At 47.5% G+C, this 19,228-nt stretch overlaps 1 protein-coding gene across 3 annotated transcripts in view; it reads right to left on the bottom strand.

Annotated features, from left to right (window-relative positions):
* Window positions 1-1,775: 1,775 nt before the first annotated feature.
* The window catches only part of itgb4 (integrin, beta 4), a 142,323-nt gene continuing 124,870 nt past the window's right edge, over window positions 1,776-19,228 (bottom strand). For 2 of the 3 annotated variants that reach the window (XM_069929326.1, XM_069929327.1), the window contains exons 35-42: window positions 15,674-15,781; window positions 12,483-12,608; window positions 9,882-10,028; window positions 7,903-8,091; window positions 7,016-7,171; window positions 5,477-5,656; window positions 4,470-4,583; window positions 1,776-4,307 (exon numbers count right to left, since the gene is read on the bottom strand). In XM_069929326.1, the coding sequence (XP_069785427.1) occupies window positions 4,183-4,307; window positions 4,470-4,583; window positions 5,477-5,656; window positions 7,016-7,171; window positions 7,903-8,091; window positions 9,882-10,028; window positions 12,483-12,608; window positions 15,674-15,781 (1,145 nt within the window). In that variant the 3' untranslated portion in view covers window positions 1,776-4,182. The remainder of the gene's footprint in view (window positions 4,308-4,469; window positions 4,584-5,476; window positions 5,657-7,015; window positions 7,172-7,902; window positions 8,092-9,881; window positions 10,029-12,482; window positions 12,609-15,673; window positions 15,782-19,228) is intronic. The other variant, XM_069929328.1, reaches the window with a different exon arrangement.

Here is a 19,228-nt window from a genome sequence, read left to right as displayed (position 1 = left end):
AAAGGAAGAGAAACAAAGGGTCAGATGCAGAAAGATGAGCCATGTCGGGTGTGGTGACCATATAGTCCTCGAATCTGATAAGACGTGACAATGGTGGTATCAGGAGAGACCGAATGGAATTGAAAGGGTGGGGGAGAAGGGATGAACCCAGTAGGGGAAATGGGGGTGGAAGAGGAAGACAAATGGAAGGTTAATATAGACTTGGACTGGGAAGAGTGGATGCAAACCTGACAATTGGCCAAATAAATAAAGTTATAAATTTAATTTAGAAATACATCACAGTAACAATCCCTTTTGGCCCACGTGCCTGTGCCACCCAAATACACCCATGTGACTACAAACTCCTGCCAGAGAGTGGTGGATTTGAACTCAGGTATATGAGCTTCTGAACTGCAAGAAGCTCCTGGCTCGCGATGGCAGAAGGCTGTGTCTGCACAGACCAGCAGGTTTTGCGCAGACCTGAAGATGGGGGCACATCAGAAACTGTCACCATGTTGAAGTAGAAACTGGGCAAACACTGTTGGAGCTCCACACAAAGTTAAAAAGTGTCATTGGACAGATTGAGATGGGACAGGGCACAGTACTGCAAAGAACTGGGGGTACTCATCTGGCATCCATAGGAAGCAATAGCAGTTGACGTGTTGGGCCTGAGCCCTTCATTGGGTGCGCCAAAAATTGTGCAGGTGCCTGAATACGAAGTGGGAGGAGCATCGTCTTACAGGTGATGTGGAAATGGGCGGGAGGTGGAAAAGAAAGGGAGTGAGAGGTGATGGGAGAGGCCGAGGGCTGAAGAAGATGGTCTGTGATAGGAGAAAGGGAGGGAAGGGGATGGGGAGCTGGAGGTATGGGTAATGGGCAGAGGAAAGAGGAGTCAGAAGGCTGACGCAAAGGTGGTGGGGGGAATATAAAAAAAAACGGAGGGGTTTGCCAGAAATTGGAGAATTCAATATTGATGCTGTCAAGCTGGAGATTGCTGGGACGGAACGTCAGGTTCTTCCAATTTACATATGGCCTCAACCTGACAAAAAGCACTTTTTTTGTTCCAGGCAGAAGGGATACATTGGCCAATCCTTGTGCCATAAATTCCTATGACTGTCATAATTCCAAATGTTCACTGCCCCTCCGTCCATCCTGGTGAACAGGGCAGGTGCCTCACTGGTTGGGGATCATTCCTGGAGCTCATTCCCAAGTGTAACGGATCCAGTGTTTGTCAGCAACTGGGTTCTGCCTTTTAATCAAGGAGTTTGCGAAAGTGGGATGAGTTGACAATTAGGCAGAGTACATAGTTAATGGCAGAATTCTCAACAGTTTGGAGGGACAGAGAATCCTTGGGGTCTGGGTCCGTAGATCCCTCAAGGTTGCCACACAATTTGATGGGGTGTTTAAAAAGATGTATGGGTGTGCTGGCCTTCATCAGTCAGGGGATTGTGTTCAAGAGCCGTGAGGCAATGTTGCTGCTCTGGTTAGACTTCAGTTGAAGTATTGTGTTCAGTTCTAATCACCTCATTACAGGAAGGATGTGTGTACTTTGGAGATTGTGCAGAGGAGATTTGCCTGGATTGGAGGTTAACAGAGCTAGGGCTTTTCTCTTTGGAGTGATGAGAGGTGACCATAGAGGTTGCCCATTCAGAGCCAGCTCTTCAGCGCTTGACGTCCTGCTTTGCGGAAACTGCCAAAATGTTTGGCCTGGAAGTCAGCCTGAAGAAAACTGAGGTCCTCCATCAGCCAGCTCCCCACCATGACTACCAGCCCCCCCACATCTCCATCGGGCACACAAAACTCAAAACGGTCAACCAGTTTACCTATCTCGGCTGCACCATTTCATCAGATGCAAGGATCGACAATGAGATAGACAACAGACTCGCCAAGCCAAATAGCGCCTTTGGAAGACTACACAAAAGAGTCTGGAAAAACAACCAACTGAAAAACCTCACAAAGATAAGCGTATACAGAGCCGTTGTCATACCCACACTCCTGTTCAGCTCCGAATCATGGGTCCTCTAGTGGCATCACCTACGGCTCCTAGAACGCTAGGAACGTTCCACCAGCATTGTCTCCGCTCCATCCTCAACATCCATTGGAGCGCTTTCATCCCTAACGTCGAAGTACTCGAGATGGCAGAGGTCGACAGCATCGAGTCCACGCTGCTGAAGATCCAGCTGCGCTGGGTGGGTCACGTCTCCAGAATGGAGGACCATCGCCTTCCCAAGATCGTGTTATATGGCGAGCTCTCCACTGGCCACCGTGACAGAGGTGCACCAAAGAAAAGGTACAAGGACTGCCTAAAGAAATCTCTTGGTGCCTGCCACATTGACCACGGCCAGTGGGCTGATATCGCCTCAAACCGTGCATCTTGGCGCCTCACAGTTTGGCGGGCAGCAACCTCCTTTGAAGAAGACCGCAGAGCCCACCTCACTGACAAAAGGCAAAGGAGGAAAAACCCAACACCCAACCCCAACCAACCAATTTTCCCCTGCAGCCGCTGCAACCGTGTCTGCCTGTCCCGCATCGGACTTGTCAGCCACAAACGAGCCTGCAGCAGACGTGGACTTTTACCCCCTCCATAAATCTTCATCCACAAAGCCAAGCCAAAGATAGAGGTGTATAATATTGAGATATGGTGGATAGCCAGGGGTGACAATAGCAAATACCAGAGGACATCTGTTTAAGATGAGGTGAGAGGAAAGTTCATGGGAGATATCTGGGGCAAGTTTTAAAAAAAAACCAGAAAGTAATGGGTGCCTGGAATGCATTGCCATGGGTGGTGGTGGAGGCTGGTACAATAGGACATTTAAATGACTCTTAGACAGGCACCTCAGAAGTACAAAGGGACTTGGGGGGTCCTCATGCAGGATAATGAAGGTGAATGCTAAAGGCGATTGTGTATAAGAATAAAGAGGTGTTGATGAGACTCTATGGGGCACTGGTGAGACCTCATTTAGAATACTGTGTAGCTTTGGAGGCAGGATCATTGGGGGAATTTAAAGGGGAAATTGATAGCTAATTTGTCAGGGTATTATGGGATATGGGGACAAGGCCAGAACTTGGAACTAGATGCGAGAACAGTTTAGCTCGGGGAGGTTTCATGGATCAGACACAATGGGCCAAATGGCCTGCTACTGTTCCATTTTCTTGTGATCTTGTGAAATTGTGAAATATGGATGCAAGAAAAATAGAGGGTTATGGGTGTGAGGTGGGAAAGGATTAGAGTGTTGTGGAGCAGCAGTGGAGTGCTAATTGTTTAGGTGCAGGCGCTCACCAAAAACGCCGACCAGGAGGTGCCAGAGCTGTGCTCTGGTGAGCTCCTGCCGCATTGCACCCCTGTTGTGGAGTAGGTTAATATAGGTCGGCGCAACAATGTGGGCTGAAGGGTCTGTACTGTGCTGGAATGTTCTATGGTCTAACCCTTAAACCAATCAAATGAGATACTCAGAACATCTGCTCTCCAAGGACAGAGTCAGTGTTGCTGCCACCCGAAGATTATAGGTAGGTACACACTTACTTGCAGCGCAAGGGAATTACTCACATCCTGATGAACAGTTAGACAAATGTAGAAAAGAATGCAACCATAATACGTTGCTGTCAAGGCTTAGTGCTCAGTCCTAGAGTTGAGCTGATCATTACTATTGAACTAAATATGCACTGATAGCTTTCTAAATATTCTACAGGAAATTAGTAGCTGATAACCTGACTGAAAAAGTGAGCTCAACAGATATAGTTCAATGGTATATATGATCCGAAATGTGCATGTACGGGCAGTGGAAGGAAAGCCTCTGTTGGTTCCGACGAGCCTCTTGCATTGAGTAGCAGCAGAAAGAATGCAGAGAAGGCAGAATCATCTTCAGTATGTTCATCTGCTCCAGAGAGGCATGGCCTTGAGGTGAGCCAAGCAAATGTTGAAAGAGCTGGAGCTTCCGGGCAGTGTAACGCTGGACAAGGTGAAAATGGTCGCCCATTCCTCCTTGGGAGATAGAACACACCACAGCGAAACCATGGAGATGTCAAGACTTCCCAACCCTGTGCACAGACAAGAGCAAGCATCCACTGCCACTGACTGTCTTAAAGATGCCCACTTTCATAAGATGTCCATGAGCTGAGAGCTGGGCAGAGTTCAAGGCCACTTCAGGGATAGTTCATTATGTGCTTCATGGAGAGCTGGACCTTCTTGTCGGTAGGTTGTGATCAGGCCTCATATAACTTACTCTCCACTTGTTTGGTGACCGCTCCATAGGTCATCATTGTCCGGGTGATTTGCTGGGTGATGAATGTTTCATCTTCCGTCTTCTGGGTGGTAACTGTCATCTCGTCTGAAATGGAAGCCACAGAATTAGTTGCAGCAAATTCAGGGATCCAGTTTTAGATACAGAGAGGCTGCACGAGGTTTGGCTCAGGCCCCTTCTCCATGCACCAGGGTGAGGGAGGGCAGGGTTTATGTTTGGGTGATTGCTACGGACATTTATGACACAAACCTGAGAAGGGGCCGATGGTGGACTTCATCAGGTTAGTCTCTGTGGCCATGGTTCCAGGTGTTGTGAAGCCTTCATGTCTTGTAACCATCTGCTTATTGTACTTGAAAAAGTTGGCTGTGGATCAAAGAGCAGATCACGGCTGTTACCACGCAGACCATGAACATTGACTCTGCAAACCTTCTTACCAGGATCACTATCCTGGGACACCATCTCTTTTTCCCCTCATCCTAGGCCTCTTCACTTTGGGATCCCCCTAGACTCAACGTGGGATTCCTTATCATGGGACCTTCAACTGGGACAACACACCCTGGTGCCCTTTCATCTCAGGATCCCTCCACACCTGCATCCTGGGACCTTTGGTCTGGGGTACTCTCCTGGGACCCTTCCCCTAAAATTGAGAGACAGCCTATCACAATCCCTGAAACCTTCCAGCCCTGGGCCCACCCCAACACTGGGAAGCTGCAACTCCACCACACCAGGACCCTCTGCCCCATGCAACTGCCCACCCCCACCCCATTCCTTCTCACGGCCCATAATTCCCTTCTCCAGAAACAGAGCAAACCATCTGCTGTCATCTACTAGGGAGACGGTGCCAATGAAAACCGTCCGACTCACAATGTGCATCCTTTCAAACAACCCGTGAAGCTTTTATTTTGTCAGGTCATAGATTTCAGAGCTCCCCCCCCTTCCCCAAGCCACCTATCCTCTGCCCACAAACTGACGCACCTCCTCCCTAATCTACCACTCTCCCAATTAACCAACTGCCTACGGACACCCTCACTTCCATCAACCAAAGCTGCTCCCACAACCCCACGAAGAACAGGTCACCAAGCTGAGGGACTGTGTGACGCAGTGTCCCAGCAAGCTCTCTGTGTGTGTGTGTGTGTGTGTGTGTGTGTGTGTGTGTGTGTGTGTGTGTGTGTGTGTGTGTGTGTGTGTGTGTGTGTGTGTGTGTGTGTGTGTGTGTGTGTGCGCAGAAGCCACTGGAATGGGGACTGCTCCCTTACCATGTGGGCTTCTCCCTCCATCTTGAGACTCGATGGTGATGATCCCCTCACGCTCTGGACCAAAACCTTGTGTTGTCTTTGCTTGAACCTTGAACTTGTACGGAATGTTCTCACTGAGGTTGGGCACCATTAGAGTCATCTCCTCATCATCTCCCTCCACCTGGAACGTCTTGATCTCACCTGTTGGAGGAATTGAGACACAACAGGGTGCTTTTCATTTGACATCCAGTGGGATGGGTAACCGATCAACTCTGAACCAGCAACAATAGACCAGTGATCGGCTACAGCACCAGATCGGGGTAAGGTGGGTCAAGAGATAAATTAGGGGCATTTAGATTGGGAGGGGTGGGAAGTAGTCATGGAGTACAAGGAGCATGGGAGGTCTGTGGAAGAGAGAGTGATCACAGGGAATGTAAAATGCAGGAATACAGGATCTTGGGAGGCAGTGCGATGAGGACAGGGCCATGAACCCTCCAATGTTACAGCAGAATCAACATCTCAGGAACCTTCAGGGAGGGATGCGTTGGCCTTTCCATCTTATCCCAGAGGCCTTGAGATGGGAGCAGAACCTGGCCCTGGACAGGCCCTGATGGATTGCTGCACCTTAGGCTAGGCCCGCCCAGGTTTTAGTCCGCAGGAATGGGTCACACATTCCAGCCAATTACTGTCCTCCGCGAAGGGTGTCTCAATGGCGTGTGGATCAGCTGGCCACAAGGTAAAAGCACTGAACATTGGACAGATACACAGATAACATCGGTTTCAAGAGATGTGGGCCAATGCAGGCAAGTGGAATTAGAGTGAGTGGGTTATTTTGGGCAGCATGGGTAAGTTGGGCCAAAGATATACATGTGTATATATATATATATATATATACATGTGCACATATATATATATATATATTATATATATATATATATATAGATATATATATCTCTTTGGCTTGGCTTCGCGGACGAAGATTTATGGAGGGGGTAAATGTCCACGTCAGTTGCAGGCTCGTTTGTGGCTGACAAGTCCGATGCGGGACAGGCAGACACGATTGCAGCGGTTGCAGGGGAAAATTGGTTGGTTGGGGTTGGGTGTTGGGGTTTTCCTCCTTTGCCTTTTGTCAGTGAGGTGGGCTATTTACATACATATAGAGCAATTAACAAATAGCAGAATGAACTGATATATTGAAGGCAAATTGAAGTTGACGGTTAAATGTTGAAATGATGACACGGTGATGCGCCACGCGAGCCCTGCTTGGCCATTTGCCGACTCAGACTGCAGGGAGAGGGTGGCCTGGGAAAATTACCCAGCTAGGGCTGTGGACATTTTCACACTGCCGGTTCACGGGAAGGTTCCCAGGAAAAATTCCCCGGGAATCCCCATTTTACACATCAGAGTGAAAAGGCTTTACTGTAACACTAACTCTCACACTTTTATCAAAGAACTACCTGCTGAACTTAAGTATGGGTTGACTTGCCTGGACGGCGCACATAATGAAGCTTTTCACTGTCTCATGGTACAGGCAATGCTTTGGAATGTAACAATGCTTACCATGCCCATCCAATGGTTCACAGGTCACCAGATAACCCATAATGTCCCCATTTGGTTTACGGGGTTTCTCCCAGCTCAGTTTGAGCAACTCAGAGTTGATTGCAGTAAACACCAGTGGTCCAGGGGCACTGGGAGTGCTGAGTGTGAACGGTGAGCCTGCAGGGTAAAGGGAACATGTTACTGACACCAAGCCACCATTCCTCCTTTACTACTGTTCCTGCACCATCCACCTTCCATAGACATGGCCTCTGGATCTCATGTCATCCCATTCACCCATAATCCCAAAATGTTATTTGCTAATTTTCATGAGGTACCTGGAGCTGTTTTGCCATGTTAAAACTGTGATACTAATACAAGTTGTTGTAATGCAGGAAGTAATGGGTGCAGAGCAAGATCCTATAAACAACATAGCAGTAAGCTAAAATCTGCACGTGCCGGACATGGGAATTTACATGTAAAAGCCTGGAAACACTCAACAAGTCAGGCAGCATCTCTGGAGAGAGAAACAAACTTAATGTTTCAGCACAAAGACCTTTCAGCCGACTGGTTAACCTGAAACATGAGCACTGTTTTTTCTCTCCACAGATGCTGTTGAGTGTTGTCTGCATTTTTCTATGAATAATGATGTGGCGGAACGATCAAGGGTAATAGTGAAGAGCAAATTCAGAATTCTTACTCCAGTCCAAGCTTACTTTGGTGGGCTGATTAGTGAGTGGCCCAGCCATGTAGCACAGCACACAGTTATTTAAAATGTTCATGTTCTCATCAATTACCAATCACTTGGAATTTTTGAAAAATTCAATTCCAGGATCAGCTTGGACTCCAACAACATCACCACCTTTCATCCCTCTCTATGTTTATCTGGTTGGGGGGGGGGGGAGCAATACCTGGAATCGGGCTAAGGGGACTCCTAGGGTCCACTTTGGATTCAATGGTGATGACTCCTTCACGTTCTGGACCCCAGCCCTTTTCACTCAGCGCCTTGACCTTGAACATGTAGGAGTAGTTGGGCAGAAGATCACTGATGATCAGCGAGTTTTCATTTGGATCCGAGATGTCAACAGTTTTCATCTCACCTGGAATGGAAGAGACAACATCCCCTCACAGTGGCTGAGCAGAGATTGCAGTGAATTGTTCCCTCTTTCCAGCAGGGCACACCCTGTACGTGCACTCCAATCACCCCGCAGGCCATCTGCACTGACTTGTTCACATGTTCTCTTGTTCCACAAAGCTTAGTTTGCCTTTGATTTGCATAGGGCCACCTCAGAAGCCGTTTGATCCGAGCATGCACCTATCCTTGGGTGGGAGGTAGGGCACAATTAGCGCAGCGGTTATCACAATGCCATTACAGGGCCAGTGATCTGGGTTTGAACCCAGAGCTATCTGTAAGGAGTTTGTACATTCTCCCCATGATCACATGTTTCCTCCGGGTACTCCAGTTTCATCCCAAAGAGGTACGGGGTTAGTTGATTAATGGTCATCTGTGTGTATTTGGGTGCAGGCTCATGGACCAATGGTGTGTCTCTAAATTAGCATTAAATCCCGCTCATTGGGGGTCTCTGTATGCAGAAACTCAGTCCACATCTATGACCTTAAATCTGAATGACCATCCATCTCCACTAATAACCATCAGCCCTTTTTCTAACCTGCAATGCCAGCACACTGGGAGTCTGCAACGGCTTATCAAACTACACAGGAGGGTGCTCTGGACATTAAGGGGATGGCTGAGATTCCACTACGACACACACAACAGGAGCAGGAGTTATCTAGCTCTCTGACCTGCTCCTCCACTTCCCTGCTTTATCCCCATACCTATCCATTCCCTCAATGTTCAGAAGTCCATCCATCTCTAATAAAACCGTAACATAGGAGTGGAATTAAGCCATTCAGCCCATTAGTCTGCCCCACCATTCTATCATAGGTGACTTACTTCCTTTCAGCCCCATTCCCTTGCCTTCTTCCCATAACCCTTGATTTCCTTCCAAGTCATGAACCTATCTACCTATGTCTTAAATCTCCCCAATGACTTGGCCTTCATAGCATCCTTGGCAATGAATTCCAGATTCACCAACCCCTGGGCAAAGAAATTCTTCCTCATCTCTGTTTTAAACGGAACATTTTTATATACTAAGGTTGTGTCCTCTGTTCCCACCGTAGGAAACATCCCGTCCACATCCACTCTATCCAGGTCTTTCAGTATTCAATAGGTTTTCAATGAGATCCACCACCACCCCCACCCCCATTCTTCTAAACTCCAGCGAGTACAATCCCAGAGCAATTAAATGCTCATATTAAAACCCTTTCATTCCAAGGATCAATCTAGTGAGCCTCTTCTGGACCCTCTCCAATGCTAACACATCCTTCCATAGGAATCCTTATCTGCTCACAGTGCAGTCTGTCCAATTCCTTATAAAACCAAGATCATATACACATGCTTTTATCTCTCTTGAAATGAGTGTTAGCATTGCATTTGCCTACCTTACCACCGACTCTACATGCAAGTTAACCTGTAGGGATCTGAATTAACCCAGTGACTCATCCTCCGCACCCTTCTAGATGGGTTTTGCCCTCTGATTTATCCTCAGCTTGGTCTTAAATGGCCTTCCCCTTACTCTGCAATCTAGAACCCCCCCCCCCCCCACTGAAGAAACATTGTTCCCCACATCCAGTTATTGTGTTCTTAGATTGGTGGATTGGTGTAGCTTTCAATTAGATCACTTATTCTCCTGGACTCTAGTGGATACAGACGCAGTCAGCCCAATCTCTCCTCATCCACCAGTCCTGCCATCCTTGGCGAATGTCTGGGGAATATGCTGGTTGTGGTGGCTGCCGGGATAGGTTGGGGGGGAGGTGTTGCGGTACTGACCTCCCGCGAGAGGCTGGTAGGAGACGCGATAGCCCAGGACCTCTCGCTCACACGGAGGCTTTTGCCAGCTGACCTTCAGTGAAGTAGCCCCAAGGGCAGAAAACACCAGGCGAGTTGGAGTGCTTGGGATCCCTGGAGAACGGTTTTCTATGGGACAGACAGAGAAAAAGAAGTCCACATAAATGAGATAACCTGAGTTAAACGAAATATAGGCCAGAGCAGCTCCTGGAGCTAGAGTTCGACATTGGCAGCACCCATCTTCCTCAGCCCGGGGGACGCTACACCACCTCTTCACATCCACAGAGCGACAGTTTTACAGAACTGTTTGACAGTTCTACACTCCACCCGTTTCTCCTTTGCTGAAGCTTCCCACAGTCAGGGGCCGGGCGTGGAAAATGCCCTTGGTGATCCGGTCCAAACAAGCGAGGAGCAGCATTGGAATCATTCTGCTTTTGGCACGTCCACAGGGCGGGATAATACCTTGGACCCCAAGGTCCGGCATTGCAGGGGTACAGGGCCAGGGAGGAGGGGGGGTTGACTGCTTAAAGGAATCGGGGAGAAGCTGCTGTCATTCCCCCGCTCAGCAAGATGGCCCTCAATAACCTGAATGAAAGGAGCTCCTGTCAGGAACATGCAAGTGCAACCCGGTCACACCCTCCTCTCCCCCCCTCCTCCCTTTCTGTCAGGCAGAAGAAACGTGAACATTAAAGCACACGCTTCCAGATTCAAGCACAATTACTGTCACGGAGTTAGCAGACTCTTCAATGGACATCTCACTGGCAAAATATGACGGCCCTGCATATTTTTAACTCTACTTTCCTCTACACTCTAATGTATTGTAACGCTACACACTACACTGCCATTTATTTGTTCACTACCCACTGTATCAGGGCCTGGCTCTCACAACAAAGTGTTTTACTGAACCTTGTGATAATTCTATTCAATCGTTGTGGGTGGTGGAGTTCAAGTGGAATCTCACAAAAAGGATAGAGTTCCATGCATCTCCAACACATCCCCCTGCCTGACTTCCATCGCATCTCCAGCTCTCCCACCATCCCCATCCGTCCCCTTCTTTACCTGCCACCACCGGCTCTGATTCCCAACCCCATTCCTGCCTCCTCTCTCCTCGTCCCCAGTTCGTCAGCACCTGTCCCACCAGGGGCACAGCATGCCCCTTGCCCCATCTTCACCTGCATCCACTTCTCTTCTTCCATAATGGGCAAACCGATCTCTGAGACAGTGTGGTAACTTCAGCAGGGCATCCAACATAGTGACTGGGTGCTAGGCAGTGGTGTGGGGGAAGCAGCCCATACTGAACAAGCTCAGCCGTGTCTCCACAACCACCCATCGTTCCAATAAACCAATGCAGATTTGTGGAAACATTAGTGAATGGTACCTTTAAATTCTGCACACTTCCCACTGTTTTCCTCAGGTAGAAGGTCCAGCACTTCCAGGTTCAAGAAGTTTTTAAAAAATCCGATAGCTATCAGGCTCTTGAACTTCCCCATTCTACCCTAACCAGAACATAACTTCAAATCCAAAGATCTAACCGCATTTTTTTATATTGTTTTTTGCACTAACTTCTATTGTGAATATTTCTCTAACTTTTTAGAGTGATTTTTACTCAGCTGTGGTAATTTAATTTATTGTTTATTAACACATCTGCAGGTGTGGAGCAAGCAAGAATTTCAGTGCATTTGAACATTAGGGTGGCACGGTTAGCGTAGCGTTTAGCGCAATGCTGTCATAGTGCCAGCGATTGGGACCAGGGTTTGAAACTCACGCTGTCTGTAAGGAGTTTGTACATTCTCCCCGTGTCTGCGTGGGTTTTTCCCGGGGGCTCCAGTTTCCTCCTACTGTTCAAAACGGACCGGGGGGTTTAGGTTAATTGGGTGTAAGTCGGCTGGGGACGGGCTTGTGGGCTGAAATGGCCTGTTACCGTGCTGTATGTCTACATTAAAATTTATAAATTGTACTTGTGTGTATGACAAACAACATTAAACAAGAAAATCTGCAGTTGCTGCGGTTGACAATACACATGTCAGAGATGGGCAAACTATTGGAGAAGATTCTTAGGGACAGGATTTACAAGCACGTATGGTCTCAGGGATAGTCAGCATGGCTTTGTTAAGGGTAGGTCAAGCCTCACGAGCCAAAATGAGATTTTTGAACCTGTAACAAAAACCTTTCTTAAACATTGCAATAACTCACTTTATTTATAATGTTCTCATCCATGATTTTAACTTCCTTGCCTTCACCCTGACCACGTGAATTTCCTTAATCTCCACTCCCTTGAAGATCCCCCCCTTCCTCCAATCCTGACCAAGCATCGCAATTTCATTTGCTTTCCAATTGGCCATCGGATGTTCTGCCATCTGGATTCCAGACTCTGGAGTGTTGCATCAGCTCTCTACTTCTCCTAAGACGTTCCTGCTGACTAGGCTATTAGCCCTTTCTGCCTCATCCCTTCCACACCTTTGGCTGAGGGCTGGTGACTGACTGTGACAGTGTGGGATTGTTTCCAGCTGCTGGTTGAGGCCACAGGGGATTTAACTAATCAAGGTTGTGGAGAAGGAAGATACACTGGAAAAGAAGCCTAACCGTGCAGAACCGTCTCCAGATTCTCAAGAGCAGCATTTACATCCTCAGAATTAGTGCGTCTCCTGCCACCGATCATCTGCTGTGTGACTGTGTAGTTAACTCCCTTCATTCCAGGTGCTGGTAGTCCTGCAGAAACAAACATCTCAGTAATCCAGGAAAGCAGCAGTAGAGCAATTGGCGCATTTACTGCAGGCACCCGGGTACAGCAAGCTGTGGCAACCACTGTCTCCTGAAGGAGCAGGGCCATAGCCTCCATCTTGTGGATGACACTAAACTTTCTCTTTCCACTCACATCCAACTTTAAATATCCCCTATGCCATCGGTGCTCTGTGATTAATAAGGGATGGCTTAAGGTCGTCTATGAGTGGGAAGGGAAGAATGAGAATCACTGATCTAGACCCAATTGTTACTGAAATATTTTGCTTGAGAAAAATTGTCATTGGCCCATTTCCTTTGGAGTTCTGAAACTGAGCACATAATGAGTCAATGAGGGACAATTAAAACAGTGGTTTTCAAACTTTTTCTTTCCATCCACATCCCATCTTAAGCCATCCCTTACTAATCACAGAGCACCGATGGCATAGGGAATACTTAAAGTGGGATTTGAGTGGAAAGAAAAAGGTTGAGAACCACTGCACTAAATTGTCTGGCATTGTAGATAGTGATTGTCGCAGGATATTAATTGGTTAGGCGGGGGAAGGGAGGAGAGAAGAGGAATGTTTGATGGGATTTAATAACAGAGAAATCTGAGGTGTTGCATTTGGGGAGGTTAAATATGGGTAGGACTTGCAGTGTAAGTAAAGATCTAGGGGGTAATGTCGAAAGAGGGATCCAGGAGTGCAGGTACTTTGAAAATGGTATCATAGATTGGGAGGACACATTGGCCTTCATCTACCAGAGTATTGAATAAAGAAGTTGGGAGGTCATGTTGCAGTTGAACAAGATGTTGGTGAAGACCATTTGGAGCATTCGTGTACCATTTTGGTCACCGTGCCGCAGGAATGATGTTGTCAAGCCAGAGAGGGTGCAGAAAAGATTTATGAGGATGTTGCCAGGTCTTGGGACCCTGATTTATAGAGAGAGGTGGAACAGGCTGGGGCTTTAATCCTTGGAGCGTAGAAGGATGAGGGGTGATCTCATAGAGGTGGACAAAATCATGGCAGGAATAGATCGGGTGAATATATAGAGTCTTTTGCCCAGAGCAGGGAAATTGGTAACCTGAGGATTGAAAAGGAACCTGAGGGGTAACTTGTTTACACAGAGGGTGGTGGGTGTAAGGAATGGGCTGCCGGAGGAGGTGGATGAGGCAGGGGCTACTGCCACATTTAAGAAAATGGCAGGTGGGAAAAATGTGCATGGGACATTTTGGTTGCTGTGGGCATTTATCCGAAGGGCCTTTTTCCATGCTGTGTGACTGCATTATATCTGCACGCTTGCCCTTCATAGAAAAGCATTCAACCTTCCCCAGGTCAGGACTGACTGGAATCCCTGAATGGAGCCCAGTGAGATGAGATAACTCAGCATGGACCGCAGGAGACAGAGGAGATCTTCAAGCTCACTCCTCCGTGTATCAGTCCGAGGTGAATCAATAACTGAATACCACCAGAACCCTTAACACCCACACCCACAGCTTGGTATCAGTCAATCTCCAGCTTAAGCAGCCCATTGCAAGAGACCTTGTTGTACAACAAGGTTTTCTCTGGCCGTTGCCTGGACTGCTCAGGTCTACAGCAGGGAAGGTTAGTGGAGGAACAGAGGTGTAGACATAGGAGAAGTGTTTGAAGGGATTGGTTACATGGAGACCAGGCAGAGAGAGCAAGGTGACAGGGCGGGTGGAGACTGACAGCAGAGGTGAGAGGAAGGGAATTGAAACCAAGGGCAAGAACCTTTGGAGGTGATCTTGGTTATCATTTGGGTGAATCCCAACATGCCCTTAGATTTCAGATTTATTGTCAGAGTACATGCATCTCTGAGGTTTTTTTCCTGATGGCAGCAGTGAGACAGAGCGTTAACTGGGTGGTGTGGATCCTTGATTATCGCTGCTGCTCTCCAAAGGCAGCGTTCCCTGTAGATGTACTCAATAATGGGGAGGGTTTTGTCTGTGATGTCCTCCACTACCTATTGTAGGGCTTTATGCTCAGGAGTATTGGTGTCCCCATACCAGACTGTGATGCAGCCGGTCAGTGCACTTTCCACTACACCTCTGTAAAAATTTGCCAGGGTTTCTGGTGTCACACCAAACCTCCACAAACTCCTGAGGAAGCAGAGGCGCTGACATGCCTTCTTCACGATGCCATTGGTGTGTTTGGTCCAGGAAAGATCCTCTGAGATAGTGACTCCCAAGAACCTAAATTTGCTCACCCCCATCTCTGATCCCCCAATGATCACCCGATTGTACACCTCTGGCTTTCCTTTCCAGAAGTCAGCAATCAACTCATTAGTTTTGGTGACATTGAGTGCGAGGTTGTTGTTGGTGACACCATTCAGCCAGATTTTCAGTCTCCATCCTGCCCGAGGCCTTGTCACTTTTCCTGATGCCCAGAAATGCCCAGGCATTGCGGACTGGGGCCTAACCACTAACAAAATGGATTGACGGGGAAGGGTAGAACTAGAATGCCTAGTGGTGTGGAAAGTACGGCTGATACCCTTAGTCTCTGCTCATAGAGAAGGACAGCTGCCTCTGGAACCTTTCACAAGAGGCTGCAGAGGGTACCAGATGAATATTTCCAGCACTCACAGTAGAAAATGCCGATGCTGGAATCTGGAACAAAACTACTGCTGCTGGAGTGAAATCAGTGGGAGAAAAAGAATGGTTCATCGAGACCACCAGTCTTGGGGAAGGGTTTTGACCTGAAATGTTGATTATTTGTTTTCTCCCATGGACACTGCTCAACCTGCTGAGTTTCTCCAGCAGATTGGCTTTTGCCATGAATACTTTCATTGATCTCCTCGGATGTTTCCTGACCTGATGAGTACTCCTAGCATCTCCTGTATTTGTTTTGCATTTCCGGCATCATTCTTTAAACCTTTCAGCTAGTTCTGTTACTTCATTGGTTTAGTTTCCACCTCTAAGGTTTAAAATAATTCATGGTAGATAGGCAAGTTACGCTAGCTGCAGCCACGGTCCAGGCAATCCCAATGGAATGAACAGGGTTAGACAAAGGCCGTTATTCAGTTTAATCATTACTGACCCTGTCCTGACATCATGGTGTAGGTGTTGGAGTGCATGGACAAATCACCCATAGTCCTGGTGAACTGCTGGCTGTGGATATTGGTATTCTGATTGATCTGTTGCATGTCTGCAGTGGGGGAGAGAACAGAGTGTTCAGTCAGTGATGCTCTCAGGTTAACACAACAATGGCTCTCTACTCTGGGTACCCCCAAATGCTTGTCAGCCTCTCCACTGAGGCACAGCCCACCCTCCCTACCATCCTCCCCACTTTCCCCAACCACCCCTTCTAACCTCCCCACCCCAACTCAAACCTGCAGAGGTGGGTGCTTTCCACCCTCTCCCACCTGCTCTCTCCCAAAATTAACCCCCCCACCCCCCCCCGCCTTACCAGGTAACCATAAAACTAGCTTCTCCTCACCCAGACCCTTCCCCTGCCAGCAGCTCCCATGCCAGGCCATTGACGCTCGGCTCTATCTGTCCCCTCACCAACCAGCAGCCCCTTCTGTCCCCTGCCCCCACTCAGATACCATCTCCAGACCCACCTGGTCCTGGGTCCGGTCCCCTCCCTACCCACACTCCTGCAGACCCTGTACCATTTCACCCAACAATATTTTGTGATAACTTTGCTTCTATCAAAGTGAAAATCACAGCTTAGTGACAGCAAGTACAAGGAGAACAAATGTAATGAGGGGTCAATATGCAGTGGGAATTTTATGGACAGGTTCAGAGTCCCGTGGGGGCTGGGTGCAAACCGCCAAAGTTAAACAAGTAGGAAAGAAATGCAAAATCATTTTAATGAGAGAAAACAACTTTAATGGGAGAAAAGATGAGAAAATCATTTTAATGAAACCCGTGACCTTCACAGAGGTTGAGCTGAATTTCTTCTTTTGTTCAGAATACTCACCTGAAAACGTTTGTTCGGCTTTGCTTCAAGATTTGCAGGAAGGGGGAATTTCAGTGACGGGATACACTGCCTAAAAACAAACTGGAAAATCTGCGGCGAGGACAGGAAGAGTCTTCAGTTTATAAGCCCTGGGGCATATGCGCCAGTTGTCCGAAAACGCGTCATGGAGAACTAAGGATCATGAAAGACCGACTGACTACACTGCACCAACATCGACGGGAGAGCAGGATAACATCCTACGTATCCAGAGGAACCAAATGCTGGGACAGGGACAAAGAAAAATAAACATTCTCACAAGATAAGATTTTCAGAGTTTATTTGATTCAGCAATTATTCCTTTAAATTAGAACCCTGAGCATGCTATCAAAGTGCAAAGATGAGAAAATGAGCAAATTACACAGAAATGGACTAACATCTAAGTGTATAATTAAGGATAATAGAACTCCGCCAATGTTCAGTGAATCGAGCAGTGTGGATTTGGAAGGGTAGCTCATGTCCCTGAACTTCTTGAATTGTTGACTGATGGGTAAGCTCTGTGGATGTCTCGAAAGCTCTTTGATGAAGGGACCATTGCCTGCAGCTGAAGATGACTGGACCGAAGGCAGTTTTGTGCTCTGCTTACGGAACTAGGCAGGGCTCTGGAGGAAGAGAGGAAGGTATGAGCGGAGAGACGCAAAGTGATTGGATGCGACTGTACGAGGATCTGTGTGGGAGGAGCAATCATATAAGGTTTTATAAATGACTAAGGTGGTGAGATAGTTCACGTTTATTGATATATGTACTGAGCTACAGTGAGGTTTGTTTTGCAAGCAGTTCAGCAAGTCACCCATACACGTAAAAGCATAGTACAGAGAAGTTACAGAGCTACGGAGAGATCAGTGGGAACAGAGCAAAGGCAGCATTATTTAACTCGTGTGAGGTACATTCAAGGTAGAAAACTATGTCCCATAGTTGTTAAGCAGTGAGGTTTACAGCATTAAATTACTTAATTTATATAGGACAAAACTGTGAGCCGAAGTTAGACACACTGGAGCTCAAATGGATAGAACAAGGTATTTTCTAAATGGTGAAAACATAGAAGTAGGTGCCTATTTGGGCAACACAGCACAAGATTTAGCACGTTATTGCAGTGCCAACGACCTGGGTTTGATTTTGCTGCTCTCTGCAAGGGATTTGTATGCTCTCTTTGGGACCTGGGTGGGTTTTCACCAAGTGCTCTGGTTTCTTCCCTCCCTCCAAAAGGGTTGGTAGGTTAATTGAGCGGTGCAGTTTTCATGGGCTGGAAGGACCACCCACGGTGCTGCATGGTTTAAAAGTTTTTAAATTGAAGGAACCCGGGGCAGCTCATACACATAGATTGAAGCAGCGAACCACCGTCCAGCCCCATGTGTTATCCAGAAGACGAGAGTACTTAAAGTTACTGCAGGAATACAATGACTGGATTAGACTCTCTTGGGATACTGTGAACAGTCCAAGCCAGCACAGCTGATGAGTATTATAATGGGGAAGTTCAGCATAGATTTGTCAGTATCACCTGGATTCAGCAGCTAAATTAACAGGAGAGATAACAGAACCAAGGATGGCATTCCCTGAAATTTCAGGGGCATGAAGTTTGCAGGCAGTTAGAGGAGCTGACAGGTTAGGACAGAGAGAAAGTCTGAGGAATCTTGTAATTTGGGGTAGAAAGAAAACACAACAAACAGTTAGGGGTTCTACTGAATGGCGGATAAAGTTGGAAAAGTTAAATTACTTTCCACGACGGTAAGTTATAGGAGCGGAATTAGGCCATTTGACCCATCGAGTCTTCCCCATCATTCCATCATTGATGATTTCCTATCCTGTTCAACTCCATTCTCCTACCTTTTCCCCGTAACCCTGGTCTCCCTTCCTAATCAAGAACCCATCGATCTACATCTTAATTATCCCCAATGACAGCCTCCACAGCTGACCGTGGCAATTGAATTCTACAGGTTCATCAATCTCTGGGTAAAGAAATTCCTCCCCATCTTTGTTCTAAAGGGATGTTTTTCTATTCTGTGGCTGTGCCCTCTGGTCCCAGACTCACCCACCACAGGAAACCTCCTCTCCACATCCACTCTATCCAGGCCGTTCAGTATTCAATAGATTTTATTGAGATCCCCTGCTCATTCTTCTAAACTCCAGTGAGTACAGCCCCACAGCCACCCTCATGTGAGAACCCTTTCATTCTGGGGATCATTCTCGTGAACCTCCTCTGGACCCTCTCCAATGCCAACATATCCTTTCTCAGATAAGAAGCCCAAAACTGCTCGCAATGCTCCAAGTCTGTCAATGTTTTTTCTGAATCTCCGCCATATCTATTTCCATAATCCAACAGAGCACGGTTGGTGCAGCAGTGAGCGCAACACCTTTACCGCACCAGCGATCATTACTGGACATGGGTTCGAATCCCACACTGTCTGTAAGAAGTCTGTATGTTCACCCAATGTCTCTGTGGGTTTCCTCCAGGGGCTCTGGTTCCTCCCACCATTCAAAACGTACTGAGGGCGTGTAGGTTAATGGGCTATAAGTTGGGTTGCATGGACTGGTAGGGGCGAATTGGCCTGTTACCATGCTGAGTGTCTAAATTCTTTTTTGAAATGAAGGTAGATCCTTGGATAAACTCTTGAGCTCCCATGATTTCATTTTTGA

The sequence above is a fragment of the Narcine bancroftii genome, chromosome 3 (genome assembly GCF_036971445.1).
Source record: "Narcine bancroftii isolate sNarBan1 chromosome 3, sNarBan1.hap1, whole genome shotgun sequence".
NCBI classification, from domain to species: domain Eukaryota; kingdom Metazoa; phylum Chordata; class Chondrichthyes; order Torpediniformes; family Narcinidae; genus Narcine; species Narcine bancroftii.
This window is presented reverse-complemented; position numbering and strand designations above follow the sequence as displayed.